This window comes from Cajanus cajan, chromosome 4 (assembly GCF_000230855.2).
Source record: "Cajanus cajan strain Asha chromosome 4, NIPB_CcT2T_4, whole genome shotgun sequence".
NCBI classification, from domain to species: domain Eukaryota; kingdom Viridiplantae; phylum Streptophyta; class Magnoliopsida; order Fabales; family Fabaceae; genus Cajanus; species Cajanus cajan.
The window spans coordinates 77866127-77892047 of NC_138520.1; the positions used below are offsets into that span (position 1 = coordinate 77866127).

Consider the following 25921-nt stretch of genomic DNA (forward strand, 5'->3'; position numbering starts at 1 on the left):
AATGAATTTTGAAAAAAATAATAAAAAGATTGTTGATAATCTATAAAATTAAATTGATGAATTAAATTTTAGCTATTATTATTTTTTATTATATTGATGATTTTTTTAATCATATTATTGGTATCAATTATTTCTTGATTTCATTAATGATTAATTTTTATAAGAAAATTAGTTAATAATTTTTTTTCATACATAAAATTTGAACATAAAATTTTACTTTAAAAAAATTAAATTTAGTATCATTTAGACTAACAACTTATTGATTAATAAATAAATTTTATTTGTAGATGAATTTGATGGATAAATAAATTTTTTTTATTGATCATTAATTATATTAACTTTCTTTTTAATGATAGGTATCATAAGGATTCTTTTAAGTCTAGTGACTAAATTAAAAATTATAAAACTAGGCGAATAATTGAATTGAACTCAATATATATTATCTTTAAAATTAGTAGGATCAAAACATTTCATATCTTTATATTTATTGATGTTTAATAATTATTAATATCTATTGAATTAATTGATATTGTATTTAATCTTTAAATTTTAATGTTTCAAAATTTTAAAAATAGTTAATTTTAATATTATTTTTTATTATTTAAAAATAAAACAGTCTGACAAAAATATTTTATATAAAGATATAGATAAAAGAAAGTAAATTCAAATTAAAATAAATATACATTTAAGAATACTAAGTTTATAAATACAAAATAAGAGTAGTTTGAAATGATCGTAAAGGATTTTTTTTTTTTTTTTTGTAAAATGCACATTGAATTCAACTTTTTTTACATACGAATATAGATAATGTTTTATTAAAAGTTTAATTTTATTTTGGAAATTAAAAGAGTGAAAATAATGTTTGATATTGTAATTCATAATTTTTTGATATACAAATATATACTAAACATGTTTTTAATAAAGGGTATCTTATAAAACCACACTATAGTAAATTTGTTTCTCAGAACGAATAATCATTATTATTTGAAAAAATAATTACTAATAAAGATAATTTTCGTGAGTATTTATTTTAAAGTTATAAAACTATTTATCTTATAGAAAAAACATAATTTTAAAAAAATCTCAAACACATTTTAACCACATTTGTAAACTTAATTTCACTAAAACAAATTCTGACAAATATGAAAAACTAAAATACAGAATTCTTACGGTGATACTACTACCTTTTACGCTTCCTTTCCCAAGAAATAGACACAATCATTTGCATTTTCCAATCAACGGTTGATAGCAGTGACAGTAATATCACAAACTAAAGATCTAACGGCCCGAATAGGTTGCTTGTTTGACACGCTGACACGCGTCCAAATTCTAGTGGAACTTGATTAAACGTGTACACAGTAGACCACACCACACCATAACCATCCTCTTTCTTCCTCCCTCTTACACTGCGCCATATTCAAAACTCCTCAGTATCACACTCACACTCACTCTTCGCGACGAAACCCTAATTTCTCTCACTCTCTTTCCTTTTCCGACGACAATGGCCGCCAGCATCGACATGTCCCTCGACGACATCATCAAGCAGTCCACCGCCGCAGCTTCTCGCCGCCGATTCACGGCCAGGACAACGCCGTATCCCATTCCGCCGGTGAGTTAGGGTTTCGTTCCTCATTTACTTATTACTGTGACAAAGAAAAGAGAATGTTAGCGTTCACTCACTCTTTTTGATTCGTAGGCACGGCCACACAGGATGATTTCGGAAATGGCTTTCCACGACGACGGCGCGGCGTTGATCGAAAGCGGCACCAAACTCTATGTGTCGAACTTGGATCGAGGAGTTTCCAACGACGATATCAAGGTATAATACACGAGAATATAATTTATCACTTGCTTTCTGTTTTACCTTCTTTTTCACTGTTTAATTTTAAATGCGCATGCTAGTTGATGTTCTTTTATAATGGTGATATAGATGTTCTTTTAGGTCAAACGTATTTTAGGTTTCTTTATTTCTGGTCAAAATTGGTCTTCATCGTTTTCTTTTGTTACAATGACTTTCATCTTTGTATTTTTTTTTTTTGTAATTGATGAATTTTGTCTCTCACTCTAGTTCCATAAAGAGAGACGAAATTCATCGATTATAAAAAAACAAAAAAAAATACGATAACTAAAACTAGATTGAAATTTTTATTTTTTATTTTTATCGTTTTGATTCTTATTAGTAGTGCTTTTTGTATTTGTTTTATTTTTTTTCCAAATGTTGTACTTATTGGTGATGCTATAATAATGTAACTGTGCCTAAATTTTACAGCTGCTGTTCTCGGAAGAGGGTGAATTGAAAAGATACACCATTCATTATGACGAGAGTGGGAGATCAAAGGGAACAGCAGAAGTTGTGTTCGTGAGGTATTCTGATGCTTTAGCAGCCATCAAGAAATACAACAATATGAGGCTTGATGGAAAACCATTGCAAATTGAGCTTGTTGGAACAAGTTCAGTTACTCCTGCGGTTGCACCATCATATCAAAATAGCTTCCTCGGAAGACCAAATGATGTTCTTGTAAGGTATGAAATTCGGATTCCTGGTCTTTTGAGCTTCTCAGTTCAATATATTTATTCATATATCTAGTCTGAGTTGGGAATGCATAGTATCCTTAATAATCCTTTGAAATACTCATTTGAACTTTGCAGTTGATAACGTGTTACATGAAATCACAAGTTACGTATATATTCATTTATTATTATGAGTAAAATTTAGAAATTTAAATAGTTTTCGGTTCTAAGTCTAAGAATATGTAGTGTGGAGCCACTTGCCTTATTCATGGTCAGGTTTCATCTTCCGTGTCCTTATTTTTGAGTATCTTCTCTGTTAATAATCATTGCAACTTCTGTACTTTCTTTTTCAGCAAACAAGGAAGGGTTGGAGGTAGCATGTTCCACAATGGTTTTTCACGGGGGGCCCTTCCAAGGGGGCGTGGAGAAGAGAAGGACCATATTCGAGAGTTATCTTTTAGAGGTTTTGATCATGCATTGGAGAAGTCTCATCGCCTTCCGAGAGGCTACACAAAAGTAAAGAGAAATATTGGGAAGGTGTCTGTTAAAGATCTTGATGATGAATTGGAGAAATATCATTCCGAGGCTAAGCAGATAAAAAAGAAAATGGAAAGTGAGTGAGATCATGACTGATGCTATAATAACTCATTTGAGTAAATAGTTCAGAAAAACGTTGGATATAACATAATGGCAATGTCTGGGGTTCGGATTTCTAATTTTTGTTGCCAAGTTTTACCTACACTGTATATATATTAGTCTTCTATTTTGCTATTTGTACATTTTAGTTATGGGTCAGCTTGGATTGGTTCTGAATGAAAATAGAATTCAAACAAATGAAAATTTATCTTTTTTTGTTCAGTTTGGTCACTGGTCACCTATAGTTGTATCTATTCAAAATAATCCGAACCATTTATTTTTTGAATTCATCCTGTTGAATCGAACCGAATGAACCCACGTACTCAATTTCATTGTTATTTTTTTTTTAAATGTGCAATCTCTCAAAAATAAAAAAATAATCAGATTTCGAACACAAATTGTACAAGATTGAACCAACAATATTTTCTAATCATGGCTTAATCAAATGGTTAAATTTGTGATTACATCATCATTATTTTTTCTTTCAATCTATAATAATAAGTGTCGCTTAAAATGAAAAATGAGTTTCAAAACAATTCAATGTATTATTATTTTTATTTTTTATTTATACTCCTAATAATATTTTTTTAAAATGTTGCCATACTACATGATTTCCATTTTATTTTTAAATGAACCATTGGAGTGGTTGGGATCTTATGGGGCAGCAGAAAAAGAATTAATAAAGCTAAGTGGTAAAAAGTAAAATGATTTTATAGAAATTAAAATTAAATGAAAAAGTTAATTCTGTAGATAACAGTTTCTTTTAATAGTACAAAGCAAACCTGTCACTTATTACGGATCAAAATATTAACGTGTAAATAAGATTATATGAATCCTAAAACATCTAATTTATAACAACCAGTTCAATATATTAATATAATCAAGCTTTTTTGTGTTATATATTGTCTCTAAAACTACTATTATGATTATTAAGATATTACACACATTTGTTACATTTTTCCTTTATTAAGTTTTGTTTAATAACTATATTATTGATATAAAATATCTATTTATTTTATTGATGATTAATCTTTGACACAGACCAACCATTTTTAGCAAAATCTCCCCTCTTAATAACATTTTTTTTTTCATACATAAGATTCAAATTCAATATCTTGCTCAAGAAGTCCAAGTAATACTTAAGACCAAATTCAGTACTACTGGAATCATCACTTGTTGGTACACGTTACATTGCCAAAACTTCATGTTAATTGCACATATATTTTTTAAAAAAATGTGTGAAATCATGAAGGATTATGAGGGGCTTTTAGATCACAAACCCTGTATGCTGTATAGATCATCTACATTAGTACAAATTAATTTCTCAACTCATGTTACAGTTTTCGCAATAAATATTTACAGAAAATGAGAGCAACTTGGATGCCTCTAAAAGTAGACATCCCATGATGCCCCTATCAAAGGATTTTGTTGAACCTGTGACTGTATTGACAACGCACAAAATTGAGTTCTTCCTTTTCCCATGAAAGGTCCTGTATGCCAAGTAAAAAAAAGCAAGCATATAGGCAGCCTTCATGAATGAAAAAAAAAAACTGAAGAAGGCTCGGTGGGAATCTAAGTCCTGTACAAGAGAAACAATCATATGTAGTGCAAGCCCCCAGCAACTGCATGCACACCAAACAATCAAGTCAAAACGTCACAAAAATGGGTACAAACTTTCACACCTACTTAGGCCAGCACTAATTATATCGACTCAAGACTAAGTAGGCGTCAATCTCCCCACCAATAAAGCAAGAGAAAGGAGAGAGTGCCTACCTGGTGGCTGGTCAAGATCAGCAACATTCAGCAGTTGAGTCAAAATCAGGAACATTCTAAATTATCCCTTAACAGAAATCTGTCTTCCCCCAGTAGTTGAAATATGTGCAGAAGATAAAGGCACGATGGCAGCTACAAGTTTACATACATGGTTCTCCAAACGAGTGATATCAACAGCAATTGAGGGTATGCAGTATGTTTTCTAATTCTGATAATTACTTCTCATAGTAATCAATTAATATTAAGAGTTCATCCAATTCCACTGGCTCTCTCTCGCCACACTTGTACTCTGCCATGTTGATAATCAATTGCAATTTTGTTGCAGGAATGAAACATACGAACTAAAGTATGTCCTGGTTATGTGTTTCAATCTGAGTCAATTGAATTATGGAAAATTTTTCCTCAGAATCAATAGTGACAATTCCTCAAACCAATGCAGATGTCCTACCACATATAATATAGCCTCCCAGAAGGTCATGCCTTGGAGATCACAGGTCAATCCCAAGATCATTTGCCAGTTGAAGTATGCCACACATTTGAAGATATGGATTCTCTAACAGTTTTTCATTGTTACTCTACATTGCAAATACAATCATAATCATATAAGTAACAGAAAATATAAAGAAAACCTCTAGAAATTTTAAAGAAAGAAAATTACTTATATTTGAAGAATAAAATAAAATGAATATCCTAAAGTCCCTGGAGATTTGTTTCTTTTTTTTTGGTATAGAACAACTCCATAGAGATGAACAAGATGTCTCAAGTCAGAACTAATTTGCAACATGTAACAACTAAATATTTTCTTGTTGCACCTTCTCGACAAGGGGCATAACTTTCATACATGAAAACTTATCAAGCACTATTCATTAACTGTTATGTACTTTTGCAAGATCTCTTAATGGGCTTAATCAGCTCAGCAGGAGTAGCACATCATGATAATATGCACACACAAATATCATCTGAACCACATTAAAATGGATGTGGTCTTTCTATTAGCAGTAAGGCAACTTAGTAAACATTTGACTGCTTTTTTACTAGAGGATCACATTAGCAAATAGCAACTGAATTCCGCTACCAAAATGTATAGTGCACAGGTAAGATGTCGATCTCTCTTTTGAAATTCATGAGACCATAATGATTAATTGAGCGTGCTACTTTTTCGCAAGGCAGCATTGTATTTCTTATTGAAATTATAGGGTTGGATGAAAAAGGAGGAAAAGGGATGAAGCATTCTAAATAGTATAATGCATGATATAAGTGATTAAAATTAACAAAACCCTAAACCTAATGCTACTATTTATACTAATTACATAAGGCAAGTTCTACAACACAACAACGGTACAAGTACAACTAGTACAAATCCATCCCAATATGATTACTAACATAACAAGATTCATAACACATTAATAACCTTAATATTCTAATACTATGAAACTCGTATACTTCAAAAATGGAAAAGTATCGATGTCATACCTGTGTCAAATATCGATAATGTTTAGATACTTTTAGATACGTATCCTAAAAGTATCCAATCTTTTTTCATTCATTTTTTTTTAACTTTTTTTTCTGGGATACTTCTTGGATAGGTATTCGAGAAGTATCCAAAAAGCTTACCTTAAGCTTCTTGTGAAACCATATTCTTTCTCATGCTTGAGAGGAATTAGAGTACACACTCCTCTTTTCATTCTTTAAAGAAAAACAAAATAGATCCAAATGGGTAGAATATTTGGTTTATGTGTATTTGAACCTTCAACTTTTGTCTATGATGAAGGATATAAAAAGGAAAGGCAAGGTTGCGGCACATTAGTGGAGATATACATCATCCACTTGCTAATAGTGCTAGACTTTTTAAATTGACATAATTGTCTCCGGAAAAACTAGACTTAGAAGCTATGCTTCTAAATAATGGTAAAGGGGAGAGGAGAGTGATACAAATAGCATTAGACAATAATTCAGAAAATGATGCTTGAGTCCTAGGCTATTGTGTAGAGCTCATATTTGTTTTAAGCTCTACCAAAGATACTTTTATTGATATATTGAACTACAATTGGTTATGGTATGAGCAGAAACTGTATTCTATATATTTTTTTTTTATGGTATGAACTAAAATTAATTTTGTACTAATGAGAAATAACAGTGTGCATTTCTTTACCAATATTTTACACCTACATAAATTTTCCTATAATTTTTTTCGTAATGTATCCTTGACGTTTCGTATCCTAAATTTCAAAAAATTGTCGTATCTCCATACCCGTGTCGTACTAAGTATCCGGGCTTCATAGTTCTAATACAATCCATTACTTGCAAGCATGATCTCAAAATCCTGTCATTTTATCCTAATTTTCCACTGCAATAATAGGACAGTCTCCAAAAGCCAAATTGTTATCATTATTGTTTTTTTTTTATCAATGATAATCAAGAGAATTATATAAACAGAATTTGAATATGAAGCTCATTCAAACACACAATTAATATGTAATCTCAACTTTACTAATAGTTTATGGATATCAAGCACTTAATTAAAATATGAAGGCACCTGTTGAGCCTTAACAAGAAGATTCTGAAGCATGTGTTGATATTTTTCTGGCTTCTCAGTCATCATTCGCTGCACAATGAGAAATTATTACGAAAGATTATATATGTGAATCTAACACATTTTAAACACCAAAAATCAATTAAAATCCATGCCTTGAGAAGAAAAGCAGAAGAATAATATGCCACTCTTGAATCTGTGTCATCCAAAAGTTCCCTGTGAGATGCAAGAACATCCATGCTTCATAAGTTGATGTTTAATGGTGATGAAGTAAAAAAGCCAAGTAATTCAGAAAGAGCAAAGAAGTTTAGAATCACCTAAAAAATTGTTCCTGACCAACCTCCTGGAAAGCAACAGAATCTGCTGTGCATTTACCAATAAGTAGTAGAAGAAGTGTGGCCCGAATATCAGATGTAGCACCAGGCAGGTTTCCTCTTCCTTTACTTCCAACAGCAACACCCAATGCAATATCATCTGTTGCTGCTCCAGCCAATTGAATCAGTGGCCAATATAGTAAGGCAGCAGGAACACGTGCAATTAATTGCATTGGAACAATGGCTCGTCCTTGGAAAAGTGCTGCCATTGATGCTGACTCGTGATCCAGGTGGTAGTTATTATGGTAGCCAGATCTTCTATGAGCTTCTCCCTTGTGATCATCCCAGTGAAAACTATCTTGTTTGACAAAATGATTGTCACTGTCAAACCTTTTGCTTACACTAGTGTGATTTAAATTTCTGCCATGTTGCACATCATCTCCAAAGGGAAGAGCTGCAGGAGGAGGAACTCTTAGGCACAATTGAGAGAATAGTATGTCACACATCTGTTTAGAAACAGAGAAAAGTGTTGAGCAAATCAGGTTATGAACGATAAGTCAAACAATACTTGAGTAGAAGCCACAAACATTAAGTCCAATAGAAGTTCTCCTAACATTGTTCCAAGGAATCATATAAACAAATTTCATATAAAATATATCATATTAAGAAAAGAAATCTGAAACAATATTAACAAGAATTTTAGCTGCAAAATTGTCTGTGATTGTAGAATTTAATTTATTATAAAATGCTTCTCCACTTGAGAAAACATTAAATCAAATAGAAATTCTGCAAACATTGTTCCAAGGAATCATATAAACAAATTTCATATAAAATATATCATATTAAAAAAAAAATCTGTAACAATATGAACAAAATTTCCAGCTTCAATCTACTTGGAAATAAACCCATTTAAGATCATATCACAAAAACCATGCTCTATCAGCAGGTTACTCATAAACAAAGGAAGTTCCTTAGCAATTCCTCAAACAAAATACAATTGGCAAATGAAACAATTACACATTTTATTTTATGACAGGAGCATATTATCAAAAAAGTATTTTGAGTTCAGAAACAATTACTTTCAGAATATTGATGCGATCTGTTTCATTTATCTGAAATACCAAAGACAAAGCTCCACTCATTATGTCAACCACTGCATTGGCTTTCTCAAGATGCCAATCTTTCTTCCCATGACCCAGATCTGTGCTGCTTGATTGTTGCATTTCATGCTCATCTAACAAAAATTTGCATCTCATGAGAAGTCTTTCAAGAACAAACAAAAATCCCCATCTAATGTAGTTGTATTTCGACTTTAGAAGGCCACACATAAGTAAAATGGGCAAAGGAACATCTGATGTATTTAAAGAGTCTTGAGTTCCAGCTTGAGCAATTTTCTGCTGGAAGTCTTTGATATTCAACCATATATTCCCATCTCTTTCTCCATTAATTTCAGCAATAAGCAGATCACCTAACCAGATATACCCATTTTGACGGTAAGAAATTCTTTCAGAATGAAGAAGAGAATGTAAAGTGGCCCATGAGTGCTTTGCCTGCAAACCGATGCCATTTCTCAGAACCACACTTTCAATATTTTCCAGAAACTTGAGAGATTTGGTTATCTGATTCATATGAGTGAACTCTTGGTCCAAATGAGTGAACGTACTTATTACAGCATCAAATTTCTCTGCTACAATTTCCAGTAGCTGCAAAGATTTAAAAGAAACCAACAAGATACAAAATGAATATATAGAAATTAAATAAGACTTCTATTAAGCCGAATATATGTGAAAATAAATCCAAATGGATAACAACTTCCTAATCTTTAATTAAGGAATAAAATGAATGTAAAACAAACCTATATTTGAACTAAACATGTGAAGCATTCATCCTGATATTATGTAGAGAATTGGAGAAAACTGTAAGGTAAAGGCAGATGTAGCTCAGTGAAAGCAATTCATTGCCCGGACTCAATCTTCCTTTTAATAAGATATTTACACTTGCAACCAATTAATATTGCAATGAGCAGAACAGAATAGGACAGAGTATCTTAAATGGATACAACAAATACATCTTGTAATTCTGGCTACCAAAAAAACCCCTCAAATAAGAAAATTTAATTTAGATATGTATGACATTTTGTGAACTAGAAAAACATCAATTTTGTGAATCAAAAACAGATTCTTATGGAAGAGAAATCCTTATCAGTAATAAGGTGGATAACATTACTACTAAAAGAAGTTTAATTGTTGCATCATAAATCATGAATATAATAAGTGCGATTAATGCAACTTCAAAAATATGGATTATGCCATCTGAAGTATAACTTTACGTGTAAAATGGTAGATATAATTATAATTTTACTTCACATTTACTTTTTACCAACGATGATTTCATAATCTTACGTGTTTTTTTAGTAGCAGAGATTTTTTCTGTTTGCTGAGGTATTACACAAGGCTATATACCAAGCCGTGAGAAGTGCTAGACAAAGATGCTTTCCCTAGATTCCAAATGGTTAAATGTTACTCACACTTAAAAAAGCATTTGGACATGCTATATCCACCAACCCACATTAAAAGCATCAAACAAAGGAGAGGGGGAGAAAAAGGATAAAGAGAGAGATGCTCAAGGACAAAAACGTATAGCCCTTAAACTATTAAGACAATAGACGAGAAAAGAAAAACATGGAAGTACCATATTTAGTCTTTCACTGTTGGGATATCCGGACAGTGCTGATGCAATTGATCTTCTCAGAATCTCCCCAATGCCTTCTACCCCAAGTTTAACAGAAATATAAAACGCCTCAGGTGCATTTGTTTGAGCAAGCAGAGCAGCAAGAGGTTGGATCTCATCATCACTGTATTCATTGACTCCAGTAGCTATGCATGTTTCGTTTATTTGATGCAGAATGTAATCAAAAAGCACAGAATACAGATTTTTCCTCTCTTCTCTTGAGCTTGCAAGGGAATACTGCATCCAACAAAGCAAAAAGCAGGGGGAAATCATAAAACTTGAAACTCACACAGTATGAAGGACCTCGGTTTAGGGCTTTATCAGCGTTTTATGCTATGAAAAATCAAAAAGCTGGAAAATTATCAGTTAAAAGAAATTGTAAATCTATATTGGACACATCAAACAATCACAACTCACAAGAATAAAAATAGTCTTATTCCATTAGAATCAAGTAATCATAATACTAATGACAAATTGATAAAAAAAAGATTTAATATCTCCAAATTATGAAACACAACAAGGTCTAAATATATCCAGTCCTATACATTCATTAGTCTCAAGTCCACAACCTCCAGAGGATGTGTAACCATCAGGTCCAGATCCTAGACAAATCATTTATCTTCTAGTTTTGATGCAGGAAAGACCTGTTTTCACATGGAAAATAGTTGATTTTGTGTATTGGTCACCCTGAAAATTGACTAATTGAGTAGGTCAATTATGATTTATAACCTCTAGTAAGCATAGCATTATATTTTCTTTACTTTTTAAGTTGGTCTCAGAAATTTTGAGCTGCCAAGTCACCATTTAACCAAATGAAAAAAGCAGAAGCTTCAGGCCTTATTTGAGGCTGGTTTCCACGACTTTATGATTTCCTAATTAAGTACAGTCTAGTAAGGAAAACATGAAAAGTTTGTTGTACTCGAAATCAGACTTCTTAAGCAATAACTTTGATAGAGTGATGATTACCTTGCATCTTCTGTATTTCACAATCACATATCTTTTCTTTGCCATTAAGCCATCATCTCAACCATCCTCATCCCTATTAAGGTTATATTTAAAAATTCCAACATCCAGATGTATCATATACTCTTTACCTTAATTTTTTACCAAACATTTTAAGTATAATTCCCCAATACTTTTTTACAATCATAAAAAAGCCAAATATATAATCTGTGGTGGGCCACTATGCAATCTACCATATTAGTTAAGAGGTCAAGTGATGAGGAAATATCTTGGGATTATTATTTTATGCAGCATGCATACAATAACTATATGTAGCCTGTTCGTATTCACTATTAAAAGGGCAAAAATATTTTAGTGACAATAAAATCTATTTGAGGTATATCGAGATTGAGGTTAAAAGATATGCACACCTCAATAAATATAAATTGGACTCCTCCGATCAGGTCAAGTTGATCCACAAGAAACTTTGGTTTGCTGAGTACAGACTCAGCAACTTCATCAGGAACTTCATAAAACATGTTGGTTAACATGGAAATAAGCTTACAATGAACTAATTCTGCCCAAGAATTCGCCCTACTGATTCTTACAAGTTCCTTCAGAACCTATAGGAAAATTGGGAGTAACTAAATTAGACAGTTATATCATAATTAATAACATATAGAACATTAAGTCATTAACAATTGATAACAAAGCAGTGAATGAATGGTTATGTATTAGAGACTTGAGATAAAAAGAGACAGGATTTACAAACTACAGCAGTAAGAATTATTTCATGAATGAGATCCTTAAAGTTACATGTATTCTTAAGACCCTTAAACGGGAACAAACTGTATTTATGGATAATCAAAACACAATACTGAAAACACAGGTACTACAACCTTTTGTTTATTTTAGTTCCTCACAAAAATTCCAAAAAATAACAACGGTAATGGAAATAGCCAAAAACTAGATGAGTTGATATAATTATTTAGCCAAAAACAGCAACTGTTTAAGCAAGGAGGTGATTGTGTGACTAATACCGAGATACCAAAGATTGGTTTTGGTGATGACAATAATTGAGAGAAATACCAGATGTACTGGAACACCAGAGTTAACTCCAAAATAAGTTTTCTAAGAGGAAAAAGAAAGTGATAGAAAGGAAAAGGTTGAAAAATAAATCAAATAGAGAGAGATAGAGAGAGAAAATTTGGAGTTTAAAGAGAAAGTGAATGATAGGGAAACAGAAAATCAAAGTGAAACAATGAAGATGCAGATTTCAGAATAGCAGCTATGAGAGAACTAGCACCAATCAATTGTTTGGAATGAAAGAAACACGGTGGCATGAGAATATGAAAGTAAAAGCGGAAGATGGAAAAGAAGAGGCTTAGGGTTAAAAGTTGCCATTTATCATGAGAATAGCATTATTGAAATGCTCTATGTGCAATATAGCCCCCGTGAAAACTGTTTACAAAAACCTCTTAAACTTGTTCCAGTTTTCAGTTTCAAAGCAGCTGCATGTCCTTGGTTTTAAAAAATATTTAACTCCAAAATTCATTAATTGGCCAGCATTCTCTCCCCTGACTCCCCGTCCAATCTCCCAAAAAAGAAGCAAAAAATTTACCCAGCAAAATAATGTATGCATAAAAAATGGAATTTCCATAAATACTGCTAGAGTCAAACAGGAGAGCAGGGTATTATTTCTCACCCTTATGTCAAGACCTTGCAAGCGGTTTCTCCAGATCTTTCCTCTATCACAGACAAAATACAGCAAACAGCTGAGAGCAGATGCCCAAACAGATTCATCTTTTTCTTCAGACTGTATAAAGCAATTGATCAGCATAACTGTTAAGTTATGAAAACAGCATTATAAAACCGTTACATTTGAAAAAGTAGACAGACAGATAACATAACTGTCTTAAGAACATTCATATGAAATAAATGATAAAAGCTTTCTCTTTATCCACCTAAGCAGAGTGAATCTCTGAGATTTAGAAATAAAGTACAAAATATGTGATTGGAACTAATGCAAACCCAGTCAGACACATCAGTACTACTTCAAAAAAGTTTTTGGCTTATTAGAAAAAAAAGTAATTATTTCAACAGTTGATTCCACCATCTTATAAGTTTATCAAGCATTAAGGTAAAGCAACTATGACTACAACAATTACTCTCCAACTTCATTCCATATTCCAAAGATTTAGCTTCCATCATACTCTACAAATTTAAAACAAATTACAGTACTGTACTACACTGCAAGTTATGTATAGTTAAAAACAAGAGATTATAAGAACATCTTCAGGTGATAACTACTGCTTAGTATAACTAAAGAGGATTTATTTAAAAAAATGTCCAAGGTGGAAGTATGAATCAATAGTTCATGTATATTTAGAGAATTTTTATCCTCTAATTTTAGCTTCTACCGTGATCCCATCAATTTAACAGTCGGGGATCTTAAATGTGAGGATCAATATCCATATTTATATTATAACACACTAGATTGCAAAAACATGTAAGCTTTGGCATATACTTCTTTGAAATATTGAACAAAAACATTTCATTGATAAGTGTGCATGCATGTAGGTATGATATTCTAAAACTCAATACGTTTGAATGTATTATGATATGATAATTGAATTCAGAAGAAGAATTTAATTGTCCAGATGGACAAATCATCTAGCAGAAATTTTACACTTATTTCTTGTCATGCAAAATATTTTATAAAACAGCACCTGATAGTTCGATCCTTGCTCAACATACTCCCAAGCACATGCTAAAATATCACACTACAAATTCATCTAGCATTGCTATCTAACTCTTAAAACTAAAATTAAGCAGCAAATTCCTAATCTAAAAGCTGTAAAAAACAATGCAGTCTTGTATTCTTATATTTTCAAGCCATTTAAAAATGCCCCTTCCTCATTTTAGTTCTCCAATGGCAACTCATCTACACCATATCATGCATAAAAGAAATTAATATATTGTGAGGTGTAGAAAATAAAATATTATGACCTGTCTATCAGATGATCCTAGACAAGAAAAAATATTAAGAAACACAAGCAACAATCTAGCTCAACAATTACATTTTTGGCTCAATGATACCTGAACAAGAAGAAGTAATATCTCATACAGAATATTTAAAATCCAAGACTCAAAATTATCAATTGCAGAGCCTAAGTCTGATTTGTTCTGAGAACTTCCTTTTCTGCTTCCTTGCATCATAACTTGAGAATCATTGTCATAATAGGATTCTTGAGAATATTCTTCTTCAATAGTGGAAGCATCATCAGCAATTATCGGTTCTAGGAGATGTGCATGAACCCCAAGGTTTAGAATTAAATCAAAAGCACGAACCCTGCATGCTGTTTTAGGAGAACTAAGCATCTCCTGAAAGATGCATTTGGAAAAAATTAGTACCCAAAAAAGTACAGATGGCATGAGAGAGATAAAGTACTTTACTAATGCATCACCTCAAGCATAGAAAGAATGAGAGGAGCAGCTGTCCGAGAATCTGAAACATACCTACAAAATAATATTTTAAGATCATCATACATAATTGACTCACAAAACAGCATAAAAATATAGAAATGTGAAACAACATACAAATTTAATCAATAAGTTGGCCAGAAAATCAATCTGTGATTAAGGAATCTGGCACTCAACATGATATTCATACCCCTGACATTGAGAAAGCTTAATCCTAAAAGTTTTGAAATACAACAGACATATCTTAAGTTCTCAACAATGGTTTCATGTAATAATATATTGGTAATAAGTTAACCAGTAACCAAAACTACAATTAAATGGACAATACCAAAATACCAGTCAAAAAAGTTATACATTTGTACACCTATAAAACCCCCCCTCCTTTCCATAAAACCTTGTAACAAAACAATAGTTCCTTCAATTGGGAAGGCTACACACCAGTCTCCTCATTGATAATTAACAAATTTTCAAAAAGATTTGTAGAGGATTTCCAATGTTAGGAGCATGGGTATTGAATGGCTACTCCTTGTAATCTTTGCATATCAGAGAGAATTTTATCTGTTACAAGGCTTTTGTGCATGAACCTACAGTTCATGGTAGGTCAAACCATGTTAAACTGTCTATCTTATTCTGCCTCTGTTTATGCACATAGTTATAACAGCTTCTAAGCATGGAAATTGGTGTCAAATTGCAAGAATTTCTGGTTGATTTTGGAATGTATTTTTACTTGGGAAAGGGGGGCCAACTTCAAAAAAAAAAATCTAATTTGAAATTTTAAACTCCATTGTTTCTGTCAAAATTAGGAATAATCCCATAACATTTTTCTTCAATTTTTCAATATCAATCCCCCCTCTTTACTTTACTTTGATATTTAATTCGACTCATCATACTTTGGAATTTGTGAAATCATGCTACTCACAAGGAGAAAAGAAATTATCCAGGCCTAAACAGATAGTAACCAGCAAAAGTATAAAACATAAAAGACAACAATTAATTGAAACATACATGTCAATAACTAGTTTAATTAGGACGCTCACAGCCACATCCGTTGATGGTTTTCTACTGTTATTATTTAGTCTAGTTGATGCTGCAATAACATTGGTGTTAGGGGAAGAAGCCTCTGAGCAAACTGCAGCAATAACATCTTGTACCTCAGCAGGGTTCAATCGCAGAGGTTGTTGCTCACTAGTCAGCATAAGAGAACATTTTGTGAGATGTAGAAACACAAATAAATCAACTATTAACAACTAGAGTATGATAAAAAAAAAACATGTAATTCTTCACTGAATACACATGCAGTATGTTAGGAATCCAGGAAAGAAAAATGAAAATTTGATAGAAACAAACAATTTTATAGAAGAATTGAAATAAGTGAAAGAATTCTCCATTAAGGGTTTACCCTTTCAGTCAAATTTTATTTTAGGAATGCCTCCTTCAATCCTTTTCCCCCCACCCCTCAAAAGTTTATCTAACTGATCCCCTCCAACTAACTAACTGCCCTTGTTGTCCCTATATAACAGCTCTAAAAGTCCCAAACAGTTTTTCCCTCCCCTTCTGTCCTAACAACCTTGTGCTCCAGGAATAAATGAGATTAGACTTGCATTGCATGAGAATTGCTGCTGGTCACCTCCCCACATTGCTTCTCCACTTGTTTGACAATCTCCCCAACCAAGTCAACCTCTAAATTCCCCCATTTGCCTCAATCAAAACACTGAATCAAAGCTGACACAAACCCTCGCAATTGATATTGGAAGCGTTCTTGTGTAAGAATCTAAACCAGTGAACTACATTACCCTCCAGCCTCCATACTAATGAATGCCAACTGAACCTTCTTTGAGGGCTTAATTTGCTTCACTTCAAAAATAGATTCCACCTGTGCAATCTACACAAAAGGATCACAACCATCAAGTGTGGACTAACTCCATATTTCTCGCCCAGGATAGAACCTCTGGACCACCACACTCTAACCCACTCCCTTAACCATTTTCCTCTAGACACCTTGACAAATGGGGACTAAACCTCCACTCAAACAGGTTGTGATAGAGAAAGCGGAATTAGGGATTCAATTCTCAATGTGAAGTGAGAAAGCTGTAAAGGAAGAAAGGAGAACTTTTGTTGGAAATTTTCTGCTTAATTTCATTCATTATACATGCGAGGAATAAATCCAGAGTAATAACCAATTTCCTGCTGTTAAGGATTACATTACATCTGTCATCATCTACTTAATGCATACATATTTAAAATTTAACTACTGACAACTATTATTTTTATTCTAAATGCAGGCACTGGGTTTAATTGCTCAATCACATGAAGTCTTTATATCTGATTGGCCTTTTCAATTAATTGAAGGCCCAACTTCCTTGGGTGTTGATGGGTTGGCTATTGACTTACCCAGTTGCTCCATAACTTTGCTCATTTGTGTTGTCTTCCTCCAAAAGTTGTTTGATATCATCCAGGGTTTTAACACGTTATATGCTGCTATAGTGGCAGAGTGGCCATGAGCTGTTATAGAGGCTTCCATAGCAGAGCAGTTATGAGTAGCAGTAGTTGCAGAAACAATTGCTGCTGTTGCAGACAGGATAGCTACGCTATGGGACAATTCCAAAAAAATGCCCCTAAACAGAGAGTTGGGGCTTTTTCAGGGGGCTATTTTAGGGATTTCATTGGCCAAAAAACATTTGGCACATAATATGTCAACCCAGCCCTCGTTTCTCTTGCATCTCTTCACATTGCCTCTCCTCGTTTCGCCTGCCTCTTCTCAAATGTTGTTACTGACTGTGCCAGATGTCTCTGGTGAGTGCTGCTCTTCTGTTGTCTTGTCTCTTCTCTCTAGAAACAACAAAAATGCTATAGTGCCTCTCTTGTCTGTCTTTTCTCTTCTCTCCACACAACTATTAAAAATAGAAAGAAAATCCTAATAGTGGATATCCTGCTAGATGCAGCTATCCAGGATTTAACACGGTTATATTATCAAACCCATTCATGTACTTTTTGTTTTCGGCAAGCTAGGTATCATGGTTGCTGGTCACTTTCTTTAAAAACTCCCCAGAAGCTCCAATGCTTCAACCCATGATTCCATCTGATCTAATTGTGATTTTGTAGAATGGTCCATTTGCCACGAACCAAGGAAAGAATTTGTTGAATGGCTGATAACAGGAGTGAATTCTACAAAGTACAAACTTTCTAATTCTCAGAAGCCCTCCTTCCATCTTTATCCTACCCCCCCCCCCTCCCCCAACCCACCCCAATTTATGTAACATCTTTCAATTCGGTTTCTGTCCTAACAAAGAGTGCATAAAGACAGTAAGAAACTAAAAGTTTAACAACAAGGCCAAGGGCTGAAAAACTAGCAGAGCACAAGAAATAAATGTAAATCTTGGATATCACTTAAGCTTTAGGATTAATTAATTATTACTTTGAAAGAAATGCCCACTGTTAAATGAATGCATTTCAGATTGCAAATTACTAAAGCTGAATGATAAAAAAACTCTGAATACGAATTGGAAGCAATGACAGCAATATTTGACTAGCGATGCAAGACTCCAGTCAAAACTTGTATTATGGCATGCATTTTCATATGTATTGTATTAAAAACAGCTGCAAACATTTGTTATATAATTCCTCTGAAGATTCTCCAGAGTCAACATATCTAAACCTGTAATGACGATACTGGAAAAGCTGTCTAGCTCTGGGACGGAATGTAATCACAGGAAAATCCTCCCTGTAGAAATGGAAATGTTCAGAACAGCAAACCAAATCATGAAAAGCACTCAGCATGCCAAAGTAGTGAAAAATAAACAGAACCTTACACATTTTGTGGGTAAAAAGAGTATTAAAACTTTAATTTTGATTTAAGAATAATATCAACCACACCTAAAGAACTATACCTAAGTTTTGCCCTAAACATTTATCCCCAGAGAGAGAAAGTATCAAACTGTTGGCAACCAATTCAAATATTTATCACGTAATTTTGCCCATATAAACAGCATGATAATTCGTGGAACATTACAATCTTTATGGAAATGAGTGGTTAACAAACCAAACAGAACCCCAAAGTACTGCATAAAGATTACAATTTCAATTTCTTTTAAGAATAAAAAGACACTATGCAGGGCAAAAGAACAAGATTACATGAAACAGAATGAGTACAGAAAAGATTACAAAGAGAAAACCTGAATTTATAAAATCAATTCATCACCCCCCCCCCCCCAACCGATCAAGTAATCAATAAGAAATTTCCATTCATGAACAGAAATGCATAATTAAAATTCTTATATTAAGATTTATTTTCATAGAAGCCTACAACAGAAATGTATAATTATGATTCTTATATTAATGCATTTGTGTTTTGCAGGCTAATCTAAAATTTTATGCACAATAACTCCAAACTATATTGAAGGTGATAGCTCAACTTTTTATATAATATTTGGCTCAACACAACAATTTCTGTAAGATTTTTTATCCTGTCATCAACTTTGATAAAAAATTTAAACAAAAAATAGAAATAGAAAAATATCAATGCAAGTCGATAAAAGAACATGCCATATTTGATGAGAGCCTGGCTTGGTGCGTTTAGATGCTGTTATTGCTCTCATATGAGGACGAGCAGAGTCGGAATCAGTAATTGGTGTTACAGGGGAAGACTGCAATAGCTGATCTAGGTAAGGCATATCATCAGTTCCAAAAAATTTCCATGGTTGCCCCTTCATCTTAGATTCAATATCTCCTACAAGTAGAGCTGCTGCACCTATTTCTAAGAAACTATGTGCTGTCATGTCTTGATTATTCACAGCACGATCACTGCATTAAAACATGTTAAATAACAAAGTCAAATTCTGAAGCACAATAAGATGGAAGAAAACTAACAGGTAAAGTAGAGATATAAGCTCCAGTGGCCACTACCAAGAAACAAAAACCAATATGAAGCATAGAGATTATTACTTTTCAGTCCCTATTGATGATGATTGTGGTTCCTCAAGCCAGCGCCATTTTAGAACATCATGAGCAATGAACCCCAGTTCATCCTTTTCATCAGCTTTTTCAATTTTCGATAACCTTGAAAGAGCAATTGAATCCTTCTCTAATGTTTCTGGAACACTTGCAGAACTTTGTGTTTCTGGAATATTTGCAGGACTTAGTTGGGAATTGAAGGATTTACTCAGCAAAGATGACAATGTTGGTAATGACTGTCCGGATGAAGGTGGCCCAGCAAATGAAGCTGGTTGAAAAAGCCGTTTAGGAATGTGTTGAGCCACCAGGGAACGCACATAACTTAATGACTTTACAAGTGACTCAGAAGCAAAGGTAGATACAGGCAAAGGTGATGTATTTGTGGATGTGGTTGATGCCCCAGATTGTCTATTCAAAGCTCGTGACCACGGCTGAGTTGGGTTAATATCACATTCAGCAATTATGGTTGAACAAAAACGATCTATCTGAAGTAATGTCTCTTCATTTGGTTTGTATCTGTAGTAATAAGTTGTGAATACTTAATGGGTAAATAGCAACTATAACCAGATCGTTTATTGTCCAACAAGCAGTCAAATAAGGAAAGATACCAGTTGCATGTTCAGGTTATTCAATGAATCTAAATAAACAGCATTGAATTAATGAACAAATATATTATTTAAACAGAAAACAAATTAGCAAAACCATAAAAGGCCTCATCAACCTCTTCCTCTTGCCTGTGAGAACAGATAATTTTTGTTACTAAATCAGTGATTAATATAGAGAACAATGGATTTTAGGACCATAAGGCCAACTTAGACACATTCAACATGAGATACTATTTGACCTTGATGCATAGATATGACAAAACAGGTGTCAAAGATTTCTCCCGTCCCATACAGGACAGACAGCTCTGTCTTGTTTTATAAATTTTTCAGCTTTTACTTTCTTTGCCAAAACAGGTTGTAGAAACAAAATCCATTTCAAAACTCCAAAAACACTAGAACACATTTCATAATGAGTGAAATGCAACATAACACTTCACTTCACTAAATTTAGCACTGGAATACAGAAAATCGCTAAAGAATGGGTCCAACTACACTGACACTTGTCTAAATGGTCTGCTAGCTTCAGATCAAACTTGTAGATATATTTGGCAGCATTGGGTGTGCCTAGAGGCTTGGATAAACTTCTGGGAAGAGCAAAGGGAAACATATTGCAGATATGTACTCTATTTGCTTGCATTTACAGCCCATTCTTAGAATATTATTACAACAGAAAACTTGAGCAGCAAGTTAACCCTTTCTATATTTATGTGAAAAAGGATTTGGTTTCTGGCATCCTTATGCTTGTAGCATTCTCCAAGGATCTCTCAAATGTATTGAAAACCTATTTTGAGTTGATGCTGTCCTTTTTCTGTTTTTGTGTGTGTGTATATATTTATTTTAACTTTCTTAGGCTGTTCTGGGAGAATGTCTTACCCTCTTGTTTATATTATCTCTTTACTAATCTCTTCATTTTGCTCCAAAACTAAAGCCGGCATCATGGTCGTACTCTATAACTTTATTAGTTCACAAGATATAGAGTATAGTATACAATTTTTGCATTTTCTGAGACTTTTAGAAGAAATATTGGTGGAACACTTACATTCTTGCTATATTATTTGTTCTACCCTTGCAGAATTAGAACTCTTTTCGTAAAAATAAAAAAAAAATAAAAAAAAAAGATTTCTTCTCTTTGATGGTACTATTCATCTTATTATTACTCTAATAACTACCATGTTATTTGAATTATAGAGTTTAGATGAGTTTTAGAAATTAGTGCATCTTTGGATTAGCTTATTTTTCTTTAATAGTATGACAAAAGGTTATAATCAAAATTGTCTAAGAAAGAAACACTGGCTGAAAATCTATTTTTGAGAGTAAGATAATCAAAACCCAGCAATGTCTTAGGAAATAGATATGCTAAAATGTATTAATCTTTACACATAAGAATCTATGATATCACTCCACTAGTTGATTTTTACAAGTTCTTTTATGTCCATTATTGCATATATTTGTGTAAATATATCAGAATCTAATACATATTAGAGCAGTAAATTTTGAAAGAACCCTTTTCCCCAAAAAATGAGAACATCTTACTGTAGAATGTAATGGAGCAACAAGATAACATCATGCTCTAGCACTTTTTGTGGTAACCCTTAATCATCAACTAATGATCGTCATTTTTGTTTAAACGGTGGACTTTATTGACACCGAGTATAAACCATTGTTCTATATATAAGATAAAATATTCTTCCAACAAATTAGTGCTCTAGGAGTAGAAGCTCCATTTCAGCACAAAATCTAGTTTAACAACAACCAAGTACTGCATGCAAAACAGAAGATATATCAATATTGATGATAATATCTGCCACCACTCTCCTCTTTTTTCCATTTTATCGACTAAGATAAAAGTTGTGATGGCAAAATGTGGACATAAATTATTGTGTTGAAATAAGGAAACACTGCAGTCACATGAAATGCAACTTTATCAAATGAGAATGGAAGAGACTAGAGTAACAGATAATGTCTCAAAGATAGAAATCTGGGAAACTTCCAAGTATCTACTTATTTAAATAGTTGGCAAAATACCTTAGGAGATACCGCTTCAACAGTGCCACACACCTTGTGACTACCGCAGGACTGACAGAAAATAGTGTTAAAGTTAGAAGTTGCTGGTATTTGAAATGGTCCGGACAATGCTAGCAGGAAAAAGGTAATAAAGAAATAGAAACAATATTTAAGCAGCCTAACAAACACTAAACAGTGGCCTAAATAGCTCAGCTGAACAGAATTCTACTAAAAGCCAATTACAATAGTTCAACAAAATTAGTTCCCTTAGTGCATATCGTCTTTAGAATATAGAAGAATAGTATTAGAGCAATCATTTTAACAAATCAGATAGCATCACAAACAACTCCATTTCAATAATTAAATGTGACAATTACCTGCGCTCCCTCTCTGCAATAGTATGTTCCAGAATTGCATTATAAGCCAAGTCTGTGGTTGCAAGGGCTTTCAGATAGTCCTGCAATCATATATTTAAAAGAAAATTGGTAAAGTTTAGACTTTGGCTGCTGTATGTGAAATATAATGGCACCACAGTTTGCAGTCAAATGGGATTTCGGTCATAGTATAATAAGAATGACAGTTATCCACGGCATTAAATTCTCGCTATATTTTAAGCTAAAAAAACTATTTTGCAGTAAATATGGAATATGGAATCCCAATAATAGGAAGCTAGTGCTTGAGTACAAATACTTGACTTACTAGTTACCACTGACAACCAACATATTTGTCTGATGAGTTATACATTAGCACTCTTCAGTAAAGATGGTACAATAAATGCAAGAAAATATTGAATGTGGCATTTGCAATAAATATTAAACTTTTTTTCCTGAAGATACACTGCCTGCATCATGAGTTGAAGGTAACGACAAGAATTCTCATTTATTCAGACAGTACTTTTAAAACTTCTCACACCCGCAGCGTTACTCGGTCATTAATAATCAGTAACTTACGAGCCACAAAATCAAGGAGAGTCAGGAGACTTTTATTACCACATATGATAAAGTAGCAATTGTATCACATGAACTACGACAAAAACCATATCCGGAATCTCTTATAGCCTAAACATTAAAAAATGCATTACTCAGTCATTTATAATCATTAACTTAGAAGCAACAAAATTAAGGAGACTTTTATTATCACATATATCAATTAACTACATAAACTATATCGAGAATCCCTTATAACCTAAACCTTCAAAATTAGGGACATGAGCAGCAGCTAACTAACTTCAAGAACTTCACACAGGGAGTTTCTTCGGTGCCTTGATGGGTATGGCAATCCAGGAAGACATATCAAGAATGCACTAGTACTAAATATTAATTCTAAATTAATGTAAAAAAATCTATTAAATGTAACTATAAACTTCAATTTTTTTATTTTTTTGGTAATCACCATAATTAGAATCTTTGGCTCTCAAGATATTCCCACAAGAGCTACGAGCCTTTTGGCTGGCTATGCTCATCCTTCCTAAGGAATCAAACCTAAGTCTTCCCTTCAAGTACAAGTTGAACATGTGTTGTCAATTGAGTCACACCCATTGGATACCATACCAGAAACATTAACCTTAAATGCTACATAAGTAACATACCCTGTAAGAAAAAAGAGTGTTACAGGAGTAATGCCCCCTCCCACAAGTTAAACTCACACAACAATGACAAAGCTAACCCTTCCCCAACTCAGTAACACGATTTGCATTACATTAAAGAAGCTTAAGGTCACTCGATCCCACCTTCTTTCTCAACCACAATGATTAACAACTTCCTATTTTCACGCCATAACAATAATAATTAAATAAAAAAATTGGCAACTAACGCGCAAATTTTAAAAATAATTTAGAGAAAGCGTGAGGAATCGAAATGAGGAGAACCTGGAGAGTTCTGGAAGGTTCGTTGGAGGGAGAGAGGGGGGAGGAGAGGCAATCGGCGACGGCGCGGCGCAAGGGTTCCGGCAGCTTCCTGACGGCGGAGGATCTGAGGCGGGAAATGGACATTAACTGCTGCGGCGAGCGAGAGGCAGAGAAGGACGAAGACATTATCGGATTGGCTTGGATTGGATTCGAAATCAGCATCAGCGGAAGCGAATCTGGAACAAGGGATTGCACATTTGAATTGAAGGATGGATTGAAGTAGCGTTTGTGTGAGTGAGTTTGGGTTTGAGAATTGAAAATTGAGATTTGAGAATTGAACGAAAAAAGGGGAAAATTCTTAATTTTCGCGAGTGTTGTATTAGCTGTACGTAGCGCCGTAGTTTTATGAACACAACACTTGTGACTGAGCTGGCATGCGCTAAACACACTACATCTATCATTAAACAAATCATTTTTATCTAATTTACTAATCCCAATTTCCTTTTCCTTTTCTTAGGGTTTTCTAATCTTTACTTTTTTCATGCACATATATTATCAATCTTTTTTATAAATTTAAATTGTCTTTTCCATCATAAATCTCATTCGCCTGGGATTATTCTTGAGAAATAGTTATTTTTAAAATATAATTGTATTTTAATAATAATAAAAAATTAATGAAATTAATTATTATAATATACTAATAATAATAACTTTCTCTTATTTAGACAAAATTGTCTTTTAAATAAAATATTTGAGATTTGTACTAAAGAAAATTGTTAATAATGTTAATGTAAATGCTTTTTAGACTATTATTCAATTATGGATTTTTATTGAATTTTATAATTATTATTTTAAAGATCGTGTCATTTAATGGATTAAAAAATATTTTTTTTTATTCTTTTAATTAGTTATTGAGATACTTAATTTATGAACAAAACCAAAGTGGAAAGCTTTTATTAAAATATATTTAGTATATTAAAAATAAAAATAATTAATATTTACTTTTTAAGTGATTGTATATATTGGTGTAAAAATAATAATAAGTTTGCATATTTAATACTATTTTATAACTTATGCAATATTACACATGTTGGAAAAATTGTTCTTTTAGTTTTTTTACTCTCAATTTAGGTATGCACGATCTCAACTTAATTAGTAGATGAAACATAGTCCAATAAATGACATTTATAACTTATTCATGATTTAAGATGTATACGCTAGATAAAATTAAAATCCAATAAATATCATCAATGAGTTTTTAATAACAGTGATACAAGAATGGAAAATATTAAATTTAAAATATTGTAATTTTTTTGCCATAAATATTTTAAATGAAGAATGCTATGAAAATAAAACATCTTGTGTTACAGACAGACAGACCAAACATCATTAAAAACGTTAGACTGTTAGAGTTACAGAACATCACTGACTATTGGCATTTGGACAACCCATCAAACTAAGCTTTACAAAGAGGCCCAATAAATAGTCCACTCCAGTGTACCCCGAATTATATTATTCAGGTACTCTTCATATTTCGATTAAAATTAAATTATATTGATAATCAATTAAAATCCATTATAGTTGTAGAATTGTA

The 25921-nt window shown here is 32.8% G+C and overlaps 2 protein-coding genes across 4 annotated transcripts; one reads left to right on the plus strand and one right to left on the minus strand.

Moving 5' to 3' along the window:
* Positions 1-1353: 1353 nt before the first annotated feature.
* Positions 1354-3369, plus strand: LOC109812428 (THO complex subunit 4B). Its single transcript, XM_020376389.3, has 4 exons — positions 1354-1609; positions 1697-1819; positions 2270-2523; positions 2865-3369. Exons 1-4 carry the CDS (start codon positions 1502-1504, stop codon positions 3130-3132), a joined length of 753 nt encoding a protein of 250 aa, XP_020231978.1. The 5' UTR covers positions 1354-1501; the 3' UTR covers positions 3133-3369.
* Positions 3370-4280: 911 nt separating this feature from the next.
* Positions 4281-24753, minus strand: LOC109812420 (uncharacterized). Of its 3 annotated transcripts, XM_083073168.1 has the most exons (19): positions 24349-24750; positions 22859-22938; positions 22503-22553; positions 19864-20388; positions 19465-19722; positions 18578-18643; positions 15928-16107; positions 14907-14958; positions 14539-14823; positions 13145-13255; positions 11871-12062; positions 10459-10734; positions 8847-9470; positions 7771-8273; positions 7609-7669; positions 7457-7525; positions 5369-5495; positions 4921-5273; positions 4281-4769 (listed from the first exon to the last, which is right to left on the minus strand). In XM_083073168.1, the coding sequence occupies exons 1-17, from the start codon at positions 24547-24549 to the stop codon at positions 5409-5411; spliced, it is 3621 nt and encodes a 1206-aa protein (XP_082929294.1). In that variant the 5' UTR covers positions 24550-24750; the 3' UTR covers positions 4281-4769; positions 4921-5273; positions 5369-5408. The 3 variants fall into 3 exon arrangements, with proteins under 3 accessions (XP_082929294.1, XP_029130043.2, XP_082929295.1); XM_029274210.2 differs by having other exon boundaries at positions 4921-5495; positions 24349-24749; XM_083073169.1 differs by lacking the exons at positions 4281-4769; positions 4921-5273; positions 5369-5495; positions 7457-7525; positions 7609-7669 and having other exon boundaries at positions 8042-8221; positions 24349-24753.
* Positions 24754-25921: the final 1168 nt, after the last annotated feature.

Coding starts and splice junctions, on each gene's coding strand:
- LOC109812428 (XM_020376389.3), top strand. CDS start 1,502: ATGGCCGCCAGCATCGACATGTCCCTCGACGACATCATCAAGCAGTCC. Junction 1,610..1,696: donor CGCCGTATCCCATTCCGCCG/GTGAGTTAGGGT, acceptor TTTGATTCGTAG/GCACGGCCACACAGGATGAT. Junction 2,524..2,864: donor CCAAATGATGTTCTTGTAAG/GTATGAAATTCG, acceptor TTTCTTTTTCAG/CAAACAAGGAAGGGTTGGAG.
- LOC109812420 (XM_083073168.1), bottom strand. CDS start 24,549: ATGCTGATTTCGAATCCAATCCAAGCCAATCCGATAATGTCTTCGTCC. Junction 19,723..19,863: donor TCATCAATAGGGACTGAAAA/GTAATAATCTCT, acceptor GTTTTAATGCAG/TGATCGTGCTGTGAATAATC. Junction 9,471..10,458: donor ACAGTGAAAGACTAAATATG/GTACTTCCATGT, acceptor AAATCTTTGCAG/CTACTGGAAATTGTAGCAGA.